This window comes from Chamaea fasciata, unplaced genomic scaffold (genome assembly GCF_029207755.1).
Source record: "Chamaea fasciata isolate MVZ Bird 193981 ecotype frontalis unplaced genomic scaffold, bChaFas1.0.hap1 SCAF_22, whole genome shotgun sequence".
NCBI classification, from domain to species: Eukaryota; Metazoa; Chordata; class Aves; order Passeriformes; family Sylviidae; genus Chamaea; species Chamaea fasciata.
This window is the reverse complement of record NW_027094107.1, coordinates 3,388,969-3,407,652: the sequence shown is the minus strand read 5'-3', so window position 1 is coordinate 3,407,652 and position 18,684 is coordinate 3,388,969. Positions and strand designations below refer to the sequence as shown.

Sequence of the window (18,684 nt, the reverse complement as noted above, 5' to 3'; positions counted from 1 at the left end):
CGATAGCATTGTCGTGGCTCTGTACCTGCTTTACCTTCAGGGTTTAGTATTTCCCTGAACCTCCTTGGCAGCATCTCTCTTCCTTTTGCAGTCAATCCTGCTTGGTTTGGCTGAGTCCACTTATTAGCACAGGAGATCCTCTCTTCCTCTTCTGCCTTTTCCCTGGAGCAGCAGAGCTTCTCAATGCTCCAACACCCAGCGCTGCATGATTGGCTGCCACGCTCTCCCCTGAAAGCTCCACCCAGCTGACAGTGCCTCATGGATGCCTCTGAATATCTGGATTCCCTCATGTTTTCCACCCATAACTCCAAAGAAAACCAGCACCTTCCTCACAGAGGGAGGGGATAAACCCTTGGCAGCGCCACTGACCAACCTCTGCTCCCTCCAGGAGCCCTCAGTTGAGGAGAGACTCTCCTTGTTTGAGGCTTTGCCCCTAGGACCTGCCATAGGCTGCTTTAGGAGAGTCCTGTGCGGCCTTGAAGTTTCAGTGCTGTAAAAGACCATCACCTGGTACAGCTCTGCTTGGTGTCGTCTGGTGCTGGAGGTTCCTCTGGAGGGAGAAGAAAAGTGGGGGGAATGTTTCAAAGGATGTGTGAGTTTGTGAAGACACTTGTGTGAAACTCTTGTGGTAGCCAGTGGCCTTTTTGGCAATAACACTTGTTTAATGAGAGGATGAGTGGATGGTGGATTCTGTCCAAAGGCACTGCTAATTAATTTCTTCTAGCCCTCTTCTAGACCTGTGGCATCCCGGGGTGTTGTTCCCCATCTGCCTGGCAGCAAAGCTGGGGATGGGTTTTCCAAAAGGGCAGTTGAATCGATCATCCCGAGGAGAGTTCCCAACCCTCTGTTTCCCTCTTGCAGGCAGAGTGGTCCCTGGAGCCCCAGCAGGTCCTGGAGGGTGAGGATCAGCTGTCATGATCTCTACAGCACCTCTCTACAGCGGGGTGCACAACTGGACCAGCACAGAGCGGATTCGCATGTGTGGCCTCAACGAGGAGAGGTGAGGTGCGTGGGTGGCGGGCAGGGGAAAGGAGGCACAAGAAAGCTACTTAGGGATCTGGAGAGGCTCTGGGAAAGGAGCTGGTGCTGACTCAACTGCTTTTTCCTGGGGTCTAAAATGGCCTGAGGTGCAAATGAGCCACAGAGAGGAGTTGGATGTACTGGATATGGTGGCATTCCAGGAGGGTCCCCACATCCCGTGCTCCAGCAAGGAATGTGCTGGAGGTCTCAGCAGAGGATTTGTTGCCTGTGTGTGGTTACGTTGCCTCCACAGCTTTGATGCTGAGGAGGGCAAGTTGTCTGCATGTGCTGTTGGCTTCACTAGACCCGTGCTCTCAATGGCCAAGGAAGGGGAAGAACTTGAACTAAAGGCTTTTGGTGACCCAGGAGGGTTTGTGCCGACCAAATGATCAGATGGGAGTGTTGTGACTTGCCACCAAGCAGGAGATTAGGGAGGATTAGTGGCTGGGAGGTAGGATCGATCAAGCCAAGCTCGGTGGCTTTGCATTGCCTGTTCATTCCCGTGGCTCAGGGGTCTTATTCTCAGAACGGACTAGTTTGTGCCTTCCTCAAGGCCACTGCGACTGTTCCATGCATTTGCCCAGGCCAGGGAAGTTTTATGTGCACAGAGGAAGCGCGTGGCTGTCATTGCTGGCCGCGGGTGCCGAGGGTTTTGGCGGGCGTCCCCCGAGGCCGGTGCAGCAGCGGTGGGCAGGGACGAGCCCCAGGTCTGGCTCGAGCAGAGCTGATCTGCCGCCCGCAGCAGCGCCGGGCACCCTGTGTCCCGCAGATAAGGGCTGCGGTGGCGATACCCGCCGAGCCTCTCGGCGCTGCTCCGAGCTTACAACAGGCGTCAAATTTTGAGATGTCTGGGCAGGGCGGGGGGCTGCGGCCGGGCGCTTTTCCGTCCCCGATCCCCATCTCATGCCTTGGTCCCCTTCTGTGCTGGCGGCATCGCGCACTGCCCCGGGAGGAGCCCTGGCAGGGCCGGGCGGAGACCGCGCACCGCCCTCAGCGCTGCTCCGAGGCAGTCGAGGGGAGCTGGGCAGGGGGTTCCCGCCGGCCCTGCGGCTAGCGGCGGGCGAGCTGCGGGCCGGGAAGCGCCGCGAATCTCCGGGAAGCGCCGGGAGCGCCGTGCCCGGGCGGGCCCCGCGGGGCCGCGGGCGGGCGGGCGGCTGCGCTCGGGCTCCCCCTCGCGCTCGGCCCCCGCCCCGCTCCGCTCCGGCCCCGCGGCGACCGCGCCGGCCCCGGGACCCCGCGACCCCGGGACCTCCGCCCGCTCCGGCCTCTTGGCCCGCTCACCCCCACCGCCGGCTGAGGCGGCTCGGCCCCGGCCGCCATCCCCGCCCCGCGGCCTGTGACGGGCGGGCCGGGGAGCCCCGAGAACGCGGGAGCCTCTGGAGGGACCGACCGGGATGTCACTGACCCGAAGGTCGGTGGGGGTGGCACGGAAACAGCTCCAAGCAGGGTCCCGGCAGTGAGCGGACAGAGCAGCCTCCTGGGGCCGAGGATACTGAGCACGTTCCTGGCACTGGGGGTACGAAGCAGAGTCTCAGAGCTGAGGCAGCCCAGAGTGAGGTCCTGGTGCTAGGGGTATGTAACAGGGCCCCAGCACTGGGGGTACTGAGTCCAAAGACAAATTGTGTGCCCACAGCTCTCTGTCTGTGACTGCTGTGAAAGCCCAGGACATAGGAAACAAATTGAGCTGAAATTATGTCATCAACAGAATCTAAACTTGATCTGTTTTATGCTGGCACTACTAGCTTGTCCCAAGCAGAACACCAGGGAAGTGCTGTCTGGTGAATACCATCAGGGAAGGAGTGTCCCAGGGAGATCACAGTCCTTCTCCTGAATCCAGGCTTTCCACTGAGGAATCACATTCCAGAGACAAAGGGTCCAGACATGCTGGCCAGCAAGACATGGCACATCAGAATGGCCGTGGACACCCACTGCTCCTGTTCAGGCCTCCTGAGCCCAGAGAGCTTTGGCACCCGAGGGAGATCCCCACTGGCAGCTAGGCTGGGCTGGGGGTCCCAGGACAGGGAGGAAGCAGGAGGAACGCGAATGAGGAGGTGCCTGTGGGGGAAGAGACAAGCAAGATGAGACTCAGGGGAGAAAGGGTGTGGTGGGACAGAATGGGAAATGGAGGGGACAGGAACAGGTGTGTGGCACCAGGCTGTGACACTGGGGAAGGCTGGGCTGGCCCATGATGAGGCCAGGTGACCGTGGGTAAAAAGAAGGTACACCACTGCTCCACTGTCCCGTGCGGGACAGGGAGGGGTGGGATTCTGGGAGGGCATTTTGGGGTTTCATAGTGCTGTGTCTTCTTCTTCACCTAGGAGAGCCCCCATTTCTGATGAGGAGTCAAAAACGAGCAGCTCCCAGCACTTGGGGTCTCAAGAGTTTTGTGTCAGCAGCAGCCTTTCTGAGGTGAGTTCTTTGCCTGCACAGCTGAGTCCAAGAAGGCCATTCCCTGATGGAATAGGCCAAGCAGGAGTATTTTCCCTAATGGATTCCATGGACTCCTTCTTGAGAGGGATGCAGTGAGGCAAAGTTATGTTCTCCTCTGGGGAGAGCTGTTTGCTGCTTTTGCCTCTGTGTCCGGGGTGAACAGATCCTTCCTGCTTCCCTGGGTGCTACTTGCACAGGTCCCAGGAACACCTTCTCCCTTCTTGCTGCAGGTGGAGCTCACAGCAGTCAGTGGTGGTGGCAGCAGTGCCCAGGGGCTGGATGCTGATGGCAAGGTGGAGGAAAAGATTGGACCCAAACTGGAGGAGCAGCGACCTGATCCCAACCCAGACCTGGAGTGTGTAGGAAAGACTGTGACAGATGACACCCTGGGCCCTCTGGCAGGTCAGGGGGATGGCAGAGGGCAGGAGCCAGCAACCCCCAGAGCTGTGGAGCAGGAGAGCAGTGGTGCTGATGCTGCCTGGACACCGGCAGATCCTCCCAGCGACAAGCAGGCTGATGCTGCCCCAGCCTGCTCCGTGGCTCCAGAGAGTGAGCCTGCTGGGCACGAGAAAGCCCTCTTGAGCACTGCAACACAGGCGCCAGGCGTGCTGGCAGAAGGGACGTTATCTGTGGTTGTCTCCAGCTGCAACACCTCTGCCTCCACTCCCGCCACCTTCACATTGAACAGGGTTTGCTTTCCCCCCTCTCAGGCCCCTGCTATGCAAAAGTTACCCCTATCCTTCCAGGCTGGGGCTGTGCTGAGCCCGAGCCAGTCGCTGGTGTACATCCCCCCACCCAGCTGCGGGCAGCCGCTCAGCGTGGCTGCGCTCCCGGCCACCCTGGGGGTCTCCTCCACACTCACCCTCCCTGTCCTGCCTTCCTACCTGCACGAGCGTTGCCTACCGGGCATTATTGCTTCCCCAGAGCTGCGTTCCTACCCCTACACCTTCTCTGTCACCAGGCCCTTGGCTTCGGATGCCAAAGTGGTGTCTGTGGAGGTGAATCAGCTCAGCTGCCCCCCACCCTCAGGCGGAAGTAGTGCCCAGGCCACAGCTGAGAACGCTCCCCTGTCCAGCACCAGCCTGGCCCTGCCCTCCAGCCAGGCTCTGCCGGCAGCACCAGCACCAGCACCAGGTGGGAGCGCTGCTCCCTCCTCTGGCACCGCCATGCAGACCAGGGCCGCGGCAGCTCCTGAGCCACAGGCACTGGGGGCTGCCACTTCCCTGTCTCCTCTGAAGTCCCCTCCCCAGCTAGAGCGTGAGATGGTCTCATCCCCAGAGTGCAGTGAGATGCCTCTTGATCTCTCCTCCAAGTCCAACCGCCAGAAACTGCCTCCGCCCAGCCAGCGCAAGACCCCCCCCATGCCCATCCTCACCCCTGTGCACACCAGCGGCAAAGCACTGCTCACCACCGTCCTCTCCAAGTCCCAGCGTGCGGCACAGGCCACGGGCAGCAGCGTCACCTCGTGCCTCGGCACCACCCCGCCCTTGGTCATCTTTCCCGAGTTCCTGCGCAATGGCGAGCAGGGCTCCTGGGTGAAGAACACCACACTCATCAGCACCATTCCCGGCACTTATGTCGGTGTTGCCAACCCGGTGCCGGCCTCGCTGTTGCTTAGCAAGGATGCTGGCGTGAGCCTCAGCAGGGACCCGCGCCACCTGCCCAAGCAGGAACCCATCTCCATCATCGACCAGGGCGAGCCCCGCAGTGCCGGTGTTCCCTGTGGGAAGAAAGCCAACCAGGTTGGCACGGAAGGACAGCAGGATCCTGCCAGGAAACTTCTTCATGGCAGAGTTGCTCCAGGAGCTCCTTTGTGTCAGTCCAAGGACATCGCCACCTGGAATCCTGTCCAGGGAAGTGTCTACCCACGATGCCCTGTCAATGGAAAACCTTCCAATCCTCAATTTCTGCCTCTAGGCTGGTCTCCATACCATCAGACCCCACTGCTTTCCATCGGCATCTCCACGGCAGGACAGCTGCCCCTGAACCAGAGCAGCCCCTGCAAGCCAGCCGGGGTGGGCGAGCTGCCGGCATTCCCGAGTGTGCAGCCTGCTGAGCCCAGCACAGCCACCCAGAGCCTGCCGGAGGGGCTGCCCCGGCTCCCACCTCAGGAACAGGATGCTGTGGCCAAGAGCAAGAGCTGCCGGGCCTTGCCCAAGCCCTACGAGGAGCTGGCCAACCCAGCACCACTGGAGGCAGGTCCAGCTCTCCAGACCAGCGCTTTGGATGGGAAAGGAGGGAAGGGGAACCTGGACAACACTCCAAAGAATCAGGAGTGCACTCAGCCAGAGGCTGACTCCAGTCAGGAGAGCAACACACAGACTGAGGCTCCCCAGGGGAGCTGTAGCCTCAAACAGTTGGATACAAAACCCAAAAACCAAGTGTTAGCAGCGTATTTGTCACATGACCTGCCAACGGCTGGGCCGAAGGGCCTGCGGATGGTGCCGGAGGTGCCCACAGATGGCCAGTGCAAGGAGCCGGGCTGCGAGAGCTCCCAGGAGCCGGCGGCCACGGAGCCCCTCCCATGTGTGCAGCAGGTGGATCTGTGCAGGGTCAAGAAGGAGCGAGTGGAGTGTGATGTGTCCTTTCCGTCAGTGACCTGCCTGCGGGCTGGGGCGGCTCCGCAGGCCTTCACTGAGGCCAAGCTCAAAGGAACGGGGCAAATCAAGCAGGAGGGTGGCACACGCTGCAAGGCCAAGCGGCAGCATGATGGGGACACTAGACAGAGCCACAAGAGACTGAAGTGTCAAGGCCAGGACAGCGAGGAGTCCCCAAGCAAGTCAGGAAGCCGGAGCGTGCATGGCCGGAAGGTGCGTGGGATGGGCTGGGACTGCTGGGTCAGGGCAAAGGTGGGGCTGGGGGAGAGGAGGGAGCTCTCATGGGGGGACATCTGAGGGCATAGGGCCTTCTACCTGCCCTCCTGGGCATTGCCTGGTTGTGGGGGAATGTACCTGTGCTGCAGATTGTCCGGGACAAAAATGTATCTGGAGCGTCAAAAAAGCTGGAGGGCACCAGTGTAATCAGTGGAGATGGAGTTTTGTCTTTTGTGCTGCTCTAGCTCAGTCAGTGGGAAGCTCCAGCTTTAGCCCATGTCTTCCCTTCACAGTGGCAAAAGCACCATGACAATCCACATGAGCTTGGCAAGCAGGAAGGCCGGGAAGGCCGAGGTGGCCTGGGTGCCATCACGGATCACAGCAGCCTCAGGGTAAAGCGTAAGCGTAGGAGGCCAGCGAAGACGGAGTGCCCATCACTGGCTCACCGCGGAGACAGCCATGAGGAAGGTACTCTTGGGAATGGCAGTGGGTTCCTGTGGGGTCAGGCTGCCCTAGGGGCCAAACTGCTGCTCTCCTGAAGGCAAATGGCCTCTGGAGCTGGGTTTGGATCCAAAATCGAGCTGCAGTATGATCAGACTCCCAGAATGCAGGAGGTTGGAGGAACATTAAAAGCTCATCTTGTTCCACCCTGCTGCCATGGGCAGGGGCACCTTCTACTAGACCAGGTTGCTCCTGGTCAAGCCTGGCCTTGGATGTTTCCAGGAATGGCACATCCCCCACCTCTCTGGAGAACCTGTGCCAGTGTTTTACCACCCTTATTTTCAAAAAGTTCTTCCCTATGTCCAGTCTAAACCAACCTCAGTTCATTTAAAGCCATCTCCCTTGGGCCATCACAGCAGCTCCTGCCATGGTGACACTGCACGGCCCTTGCCACATCACAGGTCTGTGATCTGTTTTTTCAAGGCTTGGTTTTCCTCACAGGTTACTTGGAGAAGAAGCCTAAGAACAACTTCCGTGATTTCATTCCAGTGGTGCTGAGCAGCCGGACGCGCAGTCAGTCAGGTGAATTGGTGCCCAGGGTCCTGGTGACAGTCCTGGTTGGACTGGGAGCATTCACTTTTCACGTTGCCTTTTCCCTGCATTTTGTCCTGCTTTGAGGCTTTGCCTTGTGGATCTTCTTGGCTTTTTTGTCAGCTAGAAATCCCACTCTTTTGCAGGAAGCATTGCTGGCTCTTCTGCTGGTGTGACGGGAGAGTGTGATGTGAGTGGTCAGGAGATTTTACCATTGCTGGAGGAGGATCAGGAAGAAGAGGAGGAGGAGGAAGAGGAGGAGGAGACATCCTTGAAACATCGAAAGCTGCGCAAATCCCACAGGACATCCCGCTGCCACAGCCGCAGGGACAGGGACAGGTCTGTGTCTGAGAGGAGCAGCTGTCACACGAGGAGGACCCGGGAACTGCCCTGGAGAGCAGAATCACCCAGGCAGCTGTGGGAGCCCAATGAGGAGGAGGAGGAGGATGGCCACATCAAAAGGAAGAAAAGGAGACGACAGAAGAGTCGGAAATACCAGACAGGGGAATACCTGACTGAGCGGGAGGAGGAGCAAGTGGGATATCCCCACCGGAGGCGGAAATCCAAAGCAGGTACAACCTGGGAAGGGGGTTCTGGTACAAACTGGAGACCAGCGTGGGAATTATTTGTTTTGTTATGTGCGGAATTTTGCGAGGGATTTGGTATTCTTTTTTTTTTATTTTGTAATGATGAAACTCCCTCCTTTTTAATGACTTGGTGGCCACAGCATGGGCTGCTTTAATCGATCAGCTCTTCTTTCAAAAACATTTACAGTAAATTCCAGAGCAGTAAACACTGTGGCTATTATGTGGCTAATTAGACACTGATCTAACCCTTGGATTAAGACAGAGGGCATGGGAAAACGAGAATGGGACAAGGTAGCACAGTGGAATATTTCTGGACGAGCAGGGCCCCTGGGAGCCATCCACAGCAATCTGTGCTAACGCAGGGAGATGCGGAGCCATCCTGATCCAACTAGGCTGCTCTTGCCTTTGTCTTGCTCTGTGAGAGCCACTTGCAGACTTGCAGCAGGGAGCACAAGGGCGAGAGGATTAGCAAGGGTGCAGTGATGGGTGAACCCCATCTGTGGTTTGTAGGCATGAGGAGGGACATGCTGTGCCTGCCTGTGCCCACCTCTGCTCTGCCACTGCTCCTGTGCCTTCCCCTGCCACTGCCAAACCCTCTGTGAAACCTAAATCCATAGTGAGCACATCCCTGAGGACAGCAGTCTCTGCGGCCCCTCTCCCTGTGCAGTGACAGTCGAGGCTGTGGGACCTGTCCAGTGGTGCATGGTGCCTCAGTGTGTGCTGGCGCTTGGTGTGGCTTGTAGCTATGTTCAGAATCACACAGGTGACTTTGGGGGAAAGTTTCATGGGCAGCACTTGTGCCAGTCCTCTGCATGCTTGGACTGTGCTCTTGGAGGGCATGAAGTGGCCATGGCCCTGTTGCCTTCTGCTACTTGGGAGTTCAGATTGGCACTCTTCAGGTGCCGCTGAGATGGTGTGGGGAGCAGAGGTGGCTGCTGTGTTCCCAGCTGGCATCTGCTCCAGCACAGTGTTACACTATCCTGCAGTGTCTGGGAGCCTCTCTCAGGCCAGGAACAAAGTTTCCAATCAGCTTCCCGGTGTCTTGGCAACTCAAGGGCACACTCAGGATGCCTCCTGCTCAGAACAGGAGCCTGGAAGGAGCTTTGAGTTCAGTGGCATTCAGGAGGGTTTGCTCAGCAGCTTTACCACATATGTTAAGAGTCGCTGTCTGTCTGTCCAGCTTTCTTCAGAGGCTGCTCACTCAGCTGTCAGATAGGGGACCTGCTGTAGTTTGGATTCAGAAGTTGTGGCCTGGAGCCACCTCCGGTGGCAGTGGAGTCCTGAATTCTCTCCATGCTGTGCAAAATCCTTTCCTCTCTCTTTTTAACTGATCTTTTATTCATTTCATGGAGTAAGTCTCTTGCTGCAGGATTGGGTGAGCAGGATTCCTCCATTCAGGGAAGACAAGGCCGGACTTCCCTTGAGAATCCTGGTGTTTCCTAACTGGATGCATGCTAATGAAAACTTAAATGTGCTCCTTAACTTCAGGGGAAGATGTGAGAGGGCAAGGCACGGTCTGTTATGTTTAGGCAGCAACACTGAGTGTTCACAGATAGCTCCTGCTTGTCCTGCCTCTCTAAGACATATCCCAATGAATCCTGCTCCCATCTTTCCTTGGGTGTCCCATGTACATGCTGAGTTCATCTTAGATGAGAGAATCTGTGTGTTCTCTCTGCTTCTCCTTCCTGCAGTGCCCCTGCCCTTGGGCTGGATTTAGAATCATGGAACCGCAGAAAGGTTTGGGTTGAAGAGACCTTTAAGCTCATCCAGTTCCACCCTCTTGCTGTGGGCAGGGACACCTTCCACTATCCCAGGGTGTTCCAAGCCCTGTCCAGTATGGCCTTGGACAGTTCCAGGGATGGTGCAGCCACAACTGTAGGAGCATCCATGGACGGCAGGGAGAGGGAACTCTGCAAACTTGAGACACTTATAGAAACACGTGGTTTTATTGCAAGGGTTGTGGGTAAAAGGGCCTTGCCTTCAGCCACCAGCCTTGGCTGAAGGGAAGCCCCAAGAAAAGAGAGAGAGAGAGAGATAAGAGGTAAGAGCTAAGACGTGAGAGCAGGGTAAGACAGGTGGCAGGGGTAAGGGAGGTGTGCGAGGTGAGGTAAGAGGGGAAGAAGGTAAGAGCAGGGTATGCAAGAGAGGAGGATAAGAGGTAAAAGCATGAGGGAGAGGACCTCGTTACATTATATCTCCTTTTGTGTTGAATATTTTACTTTACAGTGACCAACTGGCACGAGATACAAAACTTACAAACTTTGCACACAGACTATGAGAACTACTATATTACCATATCATTCTGTATTCTAAACTCTAAAGACTACTTTTTCTTATCTACCTTTTCCCTGATACCTTGGGGGGCTACTCCCTCGAGCCCCTTTGTTTGCTATCACCCAACCCATCACCAGCTAATTGCTGTCTTCTGGCCTGCCATGCCTACATCTCAAAGCTAGCTTTCATTTCTATTTTGCTCACAGGTTTTATATTTTTAGTATCTTTTGCCAGGCAATCATATTTGTAGGCTTTTCCTGTCTCATCTTTCCCAACACACAACTTCTCTGATTTCTGTGCAGCTCTCAGAGATAGGCAGTTTGTCTTGCCTGGTGGCAGAGGTCTGGGTGGCTTTCAGTGTGGTACCTACAGAAGCTCCTCATTCACATTTCTCCTTTAGATTGCAGGCACCGGAAGCAGAAGGAGTCTGGGAAGGGCAAAGGCACCGAGCTACAGCTGAGGAGCAGGCTATCCCCATCTCCCCGGAAATCTCAAGGACGCACAGACTTTCGGAATGGCTTCCTCCTGGAGCACTCCAACAGCTCTCCTGTCCAAGAAGAGCTGGAGAAACCATCAGGAAAACGCAAATGTAAAACTAAACACCTGGCAGGGATCTGTGATGAGGGGAAGGTATGGCTTGAACGGATGAGGGGAACACGTGAGGGGAGAAGGGCACTCCTGTGAGTCATGGCCACATGTACCAAGGAGTTGTATTCCTTTCTTTCCCAGGGGAAAGGCTGTTGCAACCAGCCCAAAATGTGTTCTCTGAAGAAGTCCCAGGACTTGTGGTCACTTTGTAAGTCACATCGGGCCAGCCCAGGGAGTTCCCCTGAGCTGCCCCCGGCCCAGAACGTTCCTCCTGGAGCTCGGCGGCTGATTGTGAACAAGAATGCAGGGGAGACGCTCCTGCAGCGAGCAGCTCGCCTGGGCTACAAGGTGAGTCCTGTGCCCTCCTGCGTGTGCCCCTGCTGCCCCACCTGGAATGGCTGTCACAGCCATGTTCTTGCTGTGCAGGACGTGGTGCTGTACTGCCTGCAGAAGAAGAGTAGTGACGTGAACCACCACGACAATGCAGGGTACACGGCCCTGCACGAGGCCTGTGCGCGCGGCTGGATTGACATCCTGCACATCCTTCTCCAGCACGGTGCCAACGTCAACTGCAGTGCCCAGGATGGTACCAGGTGAGCCAGGGCAGCGTGGGGCAGGGAGCAGGGTGGGTTCTTCAGGCTGGTCATCACTAAATTGATCTTAACCCAAACCAGAGCATTTCCTTAGCAAATTCCCGGTCCCTTTCTGCTTCTGCCCATGCAGGCCTATCCATGATGCAGTAGCAAATGACAACCTGGAAACCATGTGGCTTCTCCTTTCCTATGGTGCTGATCCCACTCTGGCCACATACTCTGGGCAGACAGCAGTGAAGCTGGCCACCAGCGATGTGATGAAGCACTTCCTCTGTGGTAGGTACCAGGCCTGGGGTCACAGTGCTCCAGACCTTACCCTCTGGCAGCATACAGGGACAAATCTGAGTGTCAAAGGGCCTGAGCAGAAAATGACTCAGTCTTTAGCTCTGTTCTGTCACACAAGCATATTTTTACCGCCCAAATTTTATAGAATTGTATGTGTTTCCTGTATAAGATACAAGTCAGTTTTCAGTTTTCAGTGTGCAAGATGGCTGCGCTGTGGTCACACAACTAAAGACAGTGCTCTGCTTGGAAATGCTGTTCCACAGTCCCTGGTTCTACTGCTTAACCTAAGGGAGCAGATTTTTGTTGCCAAATAATGCCACCTTCTATGGCAAAAGAGCCCTGCCCAAATGCTGCTGCTGGCAGAAAGGGCTGGTTTGGATCCCTGTGGCCACGTTCGGTGCCATTTGTGTACATGCAAGACAAGTGTCATGGCTTCTCCACAACAGCAAGGAAGGGACAGCCAGAGGTGGCTCCCAGACACAGACAAGACAGAAAATCCCCAGTGTTGGAAACTGATTGCCCACTGCATGTGTGAGGTCCTCCAGGATCAACTACTCACACAGGTTTTGGGGATGGTGATTTGGAGCTCAGGACTGCTGTATGAATCTTTCTTTCCAAGCCACTTCACACTGTCTGTTGTTTTCCCTTTTCAGCTCCCATTTCCTGATTGGGGGCCTGGGGTGATGCCCACTCCTGAGCAGGGACACCCTTCCTGCAGCTGTGGTGTAATACCCAAGTGGGAAAAGCTGCAGGGGTAAAGCAGAGCCCCCTGGATCTGTGGATGTGCACACCAGGATGATGCTTTGAGCCATTAACCCTCTCGATTTCCCCTCTCTAGATTACCTGTCAGATCTGCAGGGCCGCAGTGATGGAGACCCTCGGACAGCCTGGGATTTCTACAGCAGCTCTGTGCTTGGTGAGTGCAGACAGGCCATGTCAGTGGCAGCAGAGCAGGAGGTGATGCTGTGTAAAACATGTCATTCCCTCGGATTTGGCCACATCCCTCTCTACTCATGCCTTGGGTAGAGACCTTGTTGCATTGATACGTGCTGGGAGTTGCTTCTTGGAAGGACTTCTTTGGGAAGCTGAATATGTGCATCCCCCCGAGTGTGGGACTGGACTCCAGGTGCTGCTGGTGGTTCCTGAGGGTCTTTGGTTGTCGATCCCAAGCATGCCATTCTTGTCGCAGTTCTCTCGTCCCTGCTAACAGGTCACCAAGGAAGGTGAGGGACATACTCATTCCTTCAAGGTGTAGAAGTCTTGAACTTCCAGGTTCCCAGAGCTGCCCATCCCTCGCCCCTGCTATGGAGGGGAGATGTTCATCCAGGGGCGGTCCTGTTCTTACAGCACCAGGCATTTTTCCCAGTGAAGGGCTGACTTCTGCCTTTACTGTCACTTCCTCAAAACTGTGGTTACAATGGAAGATGTAATGGATCTGGCATGGGCCTGTGGCACACTGGAGTCCCTCCAGCCTCTTCCAAGTTCAGCGCTCCCAAGCCCTCTGTAAGGCCTTGGAGCATTTACACTGGCAGGCTGAGAGGCTACTTGTTGATTGTAGTTGCTCACCTTCAAACCTTCCAACATCCTTCTAGAAACAAAAATAAATCTGATACATTCAGGAAGGTGGTCTTGGTAGAGGACTTGTCCTTGGAGGACCCTGATGTCTTTCCATTCCAGAACAGGAGAAATTCTGCACTCCTGAGAGCGCTGTTTGTAGGCTGTTGCACCTCAGCCATGCCAAGGGAACAGTTCAAACCTCAGCCTCTTTCCTCAGAATTTTTCACTCTCGAAGTTGTCACAAGCCTTTACAAAGAAAAATAGCTTTTCTTTGCAATATTTTTAAAGATACTACCCCTTTTGATTTATCACTGATTCCCTGCTGCCCCTTCCACAGGGCATTCCCAATGCTGCCTTTGAGAGGCTGCCTGGCAAGGCAGGAGCTAACGCAGCTGGGAAGTGATCCCTTACCCTGCCAGCAGGCACAGGAAGGGACCCTCTTCCCCATCCTCATGGGATCAGTTTGCAGCAGCAGCAGCTGCAGTGCCAGCCCTGCATCACCTGTGCTGTGCCAGGCACTGCTGCCGGACACTGCCAGAGCCGCAGAAAAAGCAGGATGCCCAAACCTGGGACAAGGGCTTTACAGCCTGTTTACAGCCTGTTTACTGTGTGTCCTGAAATGTCCCTTTCTGGCTCAGGTACCTCAGCAGTCGCCTTGGGTCACCTGGAACAGGTACAGCCCAGGGCAGGGAAGTACCTGATTCTGCTCTGGAATAACCGAGCTGCTCTCAATCATCACAGGCAGCAAACAGCTCTCTTCCTCCAGTGGATCAGTCCTTTGAAATCTCCCTTTCCATCAGCTCCACCAGCTGAAGCACTGTACGTCCCTCAGGATACAGGAGAAATCCCGGGCCCTGCTTGAGCTGTTCCTATTCTTTGAGACAGGAATGCGGTCCACGTTTTCCTTGAGGTCTGCAACTCTCTGGGGGCAGCAGGATAATGAAAGAAGCCAGGGTGTGGGATCTCTGAGATGTGGAAAAGTCATCAGTGTCCTGCACTTGGTGCTGCAGGAGCTCCAGACACAAAGTCCCAGTCCGGGGTTTGTCTCCACCTGGGACAGGCATTGTTGTGCCTGATTGTCTCCCTCGGTGGTACAAAATGTTCCTTGTCCTAGCCTTTGCATGGGCAGATGGACAGGACTGAGCTTTCAGGACAGACAGTGAGCCCTATTTTTGCCACAATAAATGCATTTAATTATTTTTTTCTGAGTTCCTCAGGAAATCTGAGGCTTTTCAGTGATGGCATCTGAGCTTTGCCAGCAGCAACACTGGATCAATAACCATGTCGCTTATTTTTGTCCTATTCTACAGCAAGTTCAGACGATTTCAGCACCCTGTTTCTTAGAGATTTTTCCCTTGGCAGCACTAGGAAATAACTGGTTTTCCCCCAAGACCCTGCCTGAGCCAGTGTCTCCTGTCATCTGCTGTTATTCCTCAGCTGGAATCCCACTTGTGCTGGGTGGGCAGCTGGGTGTGTCAAGCTTCCTTGTGCAGCACATCAGAAGATTTTCGTTTTTCCAGCCTTTTCTCTTGTGTGTGGGGCTGAACTTTTGCATGATTGGTTTATTTGTTCAGAGGCACATTGGGTCTCCCTGCTCTCTATAGAATCTAAACTCTCTTACCTGGAAGTATTTGGAGTTATCCTGTATTATCTCAGTGGGACAACACCACTGCAAATTTAAGACTATTCAAACCTCTTCATGATAAAATCCAGGCAGCAAGCTTCTCTTCAACAGGAGCTTTTCAGATGGGTAAATAGGAAAATTACCTGGTTTTAAATGGTTTTGGATCCAGCCTGCCATTCTCCACCCGGTCTGGACACAGATCCTGCTGGAGCTCAGATGCCTCCTGGAACACCCAGGCAAATTCTCTAAGTCATAGACTCATGCACTGGTTTGAGTTGGAAGGGACCTTAAAGACCATCTTATTCCACTCCTCTGCCATGAGCATGGACATCCCAGGTTGTTCCAAGCCCTGTCCAACCTGACCTTGGACACTTCCAAGGATGGGGCAGCCACTGCTGTTCTGAGCCCTGTGCCAGGGCCTCACCAGTCTCACAGGGAAGAATTTCTGTGTATCCACCTTTAATTTCCCCTCATGCTTGTTGCTTGGTTGGATTAGTCTCTGGTGGCACAGCCTTGCTGTCCTCACTGGGATGGGTGCTGACTCCCCTGGATCACCTGCTGGAGGTTCTGAGGGTGGGATCTTGGGGAGAAGCTCTTGAGAAGCAGGGTGCTCCCTGTGCCTTCCTTGGTATGGCCTTTGCAGGCAAAGCCTCTCTACATCCACCTCCCATCTTGCTATTCAGGCTCTTCCAGGCTGAAGAGGTCTGTGCTGGAATGGGAAAGGGGCCAAGGTCATTTTGGAGTCTGGGGTCTACCAGTGGGGTGGCTCATGGTGCAGACTGTGCCCTGTCCCACCTGAGCTTCCTGCCACAACTCGGGATGTTCTCCTCACCTCACCTGGCCAGTGAGCAATCTCTCTATGCAGAGCAGCCAGTGCTTGCTCCATGTTCCTCTGGGACGAGGGGAGCAGTTCTCACATGGCTGCGGGAATGTTGTGGGAAGGTGCCTGTGGGGTTGTGGCAGTGGCCAGGGAGTGCCAGCACGGGCTGGTGTGTGACTGAACAACAGTGCCAACCTCTGTCCTGTTGCAGAGGGGAAGGACAGCATCGGCTGCGACCTGCTGCTCAACCCTCCAGGGAGCTCAGACCAGGAGGAAGAGGAGCAAGAAGCAGACAACTTCATGTTTGAGTTCTCAGACAAGCCGCTGCTTCCCAGCTACAACCTCCAAGTGTCCGTCTCCCGGGGGTGAGTGCCTTTCCCTGGAGCACAGAGCAGGATCACAGGTGGTTGCAGCCCTGGCACGGGCAGCACCACGTTAGTGTATCTCAGGTGGTTTTCTTCATAGAATCATCACAGAATCCCAGAATGATTTGGGTTGGGAAGGGCCTTACAGCTCATTCCATTCCACCCCCCTGCAATGGGCAGGGCACCTTCCATTAGACCAGGGTGGTCTAAGCCTCATCCAAGCTGCCCTTGGACACTTCCAGGGATGGGGCAGCCACAGCTGCTCTGGGCAGCAGAGGGAAGTTATGGCTGTGGCACCGGGGAAGCTGGGGATGCAGTGCCTGGCTTGGCACAGGCCTGGAATGTTCACAGGGAGCAGGGAAGGCTCATAAGGGCTCCCCCCACTCTCCATGGCCAGGCACTTCCTGCTGCCCTGAGTGTCCCTGTGCTGTGCCTGTCAGGAAGCTCCCCTCTCTCATCCCTGTGATCCTGCTTCTAGCCCCACGTTTCTTCAGCAGCAGCTCACACTGATGGCTCTGAGATTGTTTCCCTTCCATCACAGCTAAATCAGTCCCGGCACTGGAACAGCACTCCCACCTCTGTGACACTGTGGCTGTTGCTGGGGCAGAAGGGTGACTTGGAAGAGGCAGCAACCAAAGCACTGCTCTTCTGTGCAGCAAATTTCTGCGCTTGTCAGTGTTTGTCCATGCAGAGGGACACATGCAGCATGCCCTCCAGCAATAAACCACACCAGAAGCTCCATTTCCTGACCATGTGGCTTATTCCTGGCAGGGAAGCTGCCAGGACCTTGTTGAAGGCAGGACTTTCATGCTGCTATCCCTGCCTGGCTGTCAGTGTTTTAAAAAGCTGTGACCTGTGAGGCCATGATCAAACCCCAGTCTGTGGGCTCCTCAGGGGAAGCAGCACATGGAGAACAGTGCCAGGGCCAGAGGGGGAGGGCCAGCGTGTCAAGAGGCAGGGGGGCAGGCACCGTGCCTGCAGCCCCCTCCACCCCTATAACCCACCGTGCTCTTGCCATCCTCGCAGGCCCTGCAACTGGTTCCTGTTCTCTGACGTGCTCAAGCGGCTGAAGCTGTCCTCCCGCATATTCCAGGCCCGCTTCCCGCACTTCGAGGTGGCCACGCTGCCCCGGGCAGAGTTCCAGCGCCAGGTGTCCCTCAGCCAGGTGCTGGCGCAGGAGGAGGTGCCGGCAAGCCCCGAGCTGGCGCCGGGCACGGCAGAGACTGTGGAGCTGGTGCACTACGAGCCCGAGCTGCTGCAGCTGCTGGGCTCGGCGGTGGAGTACCAGGCCTGGAGCAGCTGACGGGGACAGGCCACTCCCGGCATCACGAGGCAATAATAAGGACCAAGGGGAAGCAGCTTTCTCAGCGCCAGCAGCAGGGACCCGAGTCTTTGAGCAGCCGCTCCTCCTCCCCCCAGGGTCTCGGCCAGCTGGGGAGGGAGGACCCTCGCCTCCAAGGACTTCCCGAGGACCCCCGCCACGACCAGTGGCGGTCGCTGCCGCCTCATCCGGCTCCGGTGGGTGATGGAACCCCCTGCACGGGGCTCAATGGGGCAGCGAGGGGTGGCAGCCGCCGCCCCTCCCCACCAGACCCTACGCAACTGCGCCTCTCCGTTCGCCCTCCCCCACCCAATGTCTTCCATAGTATTTATTTAATTAGTATTTAATTTGTAATGTTTTCTTTGCTGAGTCTGTATCACTGTGATGGTGAGCTCCGGGCTGTGGGATGAGGCCGTCCCCCGCCCCTCTCCAGCGTGCCCCGAGGCCAGCCAGGCCCAGGGGTTCCCGTCCCTCCCTGGCAACAAGCCAGGCGACAGCCCCTTCCCTTGGCCTTGGAGCTGGCTCCTGCTGCCAGCGCTCAGCCCCAGCCGGGAGCCGGCCGCACTGCTCCATCCTCTCCCGTGCTCCTTCTCCATCTCATTCGTGCTGCTGCTCCCTGTCCCCGGCGGTGCTGCCCAGGCAGGCGCAGCCCGCGGCCCCCAGCGCGTCCCCCGCTTCGGCAGCTTGTGCCCCGCCCCAGGCTCTGTCCCCACGGCAGCAGCCGCCTCCCTGCCCGCTCCCCGCGCCCCGCCCGTGTCCCGGGAGCAGCTCTCTGCGGGAGCGGCTGCGGGCGGGCTGCTCTGCCTCGGGGCCGGTACAGTTTTATTGTACAGGTGCTAACAGGACTGAGGTCGGGATAATCGGGGGATTTCTGGCTCTCCCCGCTCCGCAGCGGGAGCCTTGGGTGACTTTTTTTGTTGGTTCGTTTTTTCTTTTGTGTTGTGTTTCTCCCCAGCCAGGGCAGGCGTTTCCCCCCTTGGAGCCCTGCTGCCAGCCTTCCCCCCGGGGGCCCGGCAGCACCTTCTTTAAGCCAAGGGTTTTTTTGCCTTTGGGTGTGTATTCTGGTTGCTCTTTCTGATTTCTGTTTTATTATATGCAGCAACAGGCTGTGGTGTCAAAAACACTGATGTACAGAAAAAACCTGCATCAGGCTCCCTGGCTCCTGCCTTTTTTTCTGTGTCCAGGCAGATTTCTGTGCATGTCAGCCTGAGCCTGTGGCTCAGGGAAGGGAGAGGGGAAGTGGCCTGTGGGACCTCCAGGGCCCATGTATCTGCACAGCTGCAAAAACAGGGAGACTCCACTGCTCCTCCCAGCTGCCTGTCTGACCCTGGTGCTGGGAACTCTGCAGACAAGCCCAGCCATCCCCAAACACAGA

At 56.3% G+C, this 18,684-nt stretch overlaps 1 protein-coding gene across 1 annotated transcript; it reads left to right on the top strand.

Moving 5' to 3' along the window:
• Nucleotides 1-871: 871 nt before the first annotated feature.
• BCORL1 (BCL6 corepressor like 1) lies at nucleotides 872-18,460 on the top strand. The gene is made up of 13 exons (XM_066202538.1): nucleotides 872-1,000; nucleotides 3,339-3,429; nucleotides 3,681-6,260; nucleotides 6,557-6,731; nucleotides 7,206-7,286; nucleotides 7,442-7,867; nucleotides 10,557-10,786; nucleotides 10,886-11,092; nucleotides 11,171-11,337; nucleotides 11,468-11,613; nucleotides 12,461-12,538; nucleotides 15,835-15,988; nucleotides 17,015-18,460. Exons 1-13 carry the CDS (start codon nucleotides 915-917, stop codon nucleotides 17,289-17,291), a joined length of 4,698 nt encoding a protein of 1,565 aa, XP_066058635.1. The 5' UTR covers nucleotides 872-914; the 3' UTR covers nucleotides 17,292-18,460.
• Nucleotides 18,461-18,684: the final 224 nt, after the last annotated feature.

Bases quoted from the DNA above. Each gene is read 5' to 3' on its own strand.
- BCORL1 (XM_066202538.1), top strand. From the start codon at position 915: ATGATCTCTACAGCACCTCTCTACAGCGGGGTGCACAACTGGACCAGC. The intron at 10,787-10,885 runs GTATGGCTTGAA...TTTCTTTCCCAG, and splicing joins GGATCTGTGATGAGGGGAAG to GGGAAAGGCTGTTGCAACCA. The intron at 11,338-11,467 runs GTGAGCCAGGGC...CTGCCCATGCAG, and splicing joins AGTGCCCAGGATGGTACCAG to GCCTATCCATGATGCAGTAG.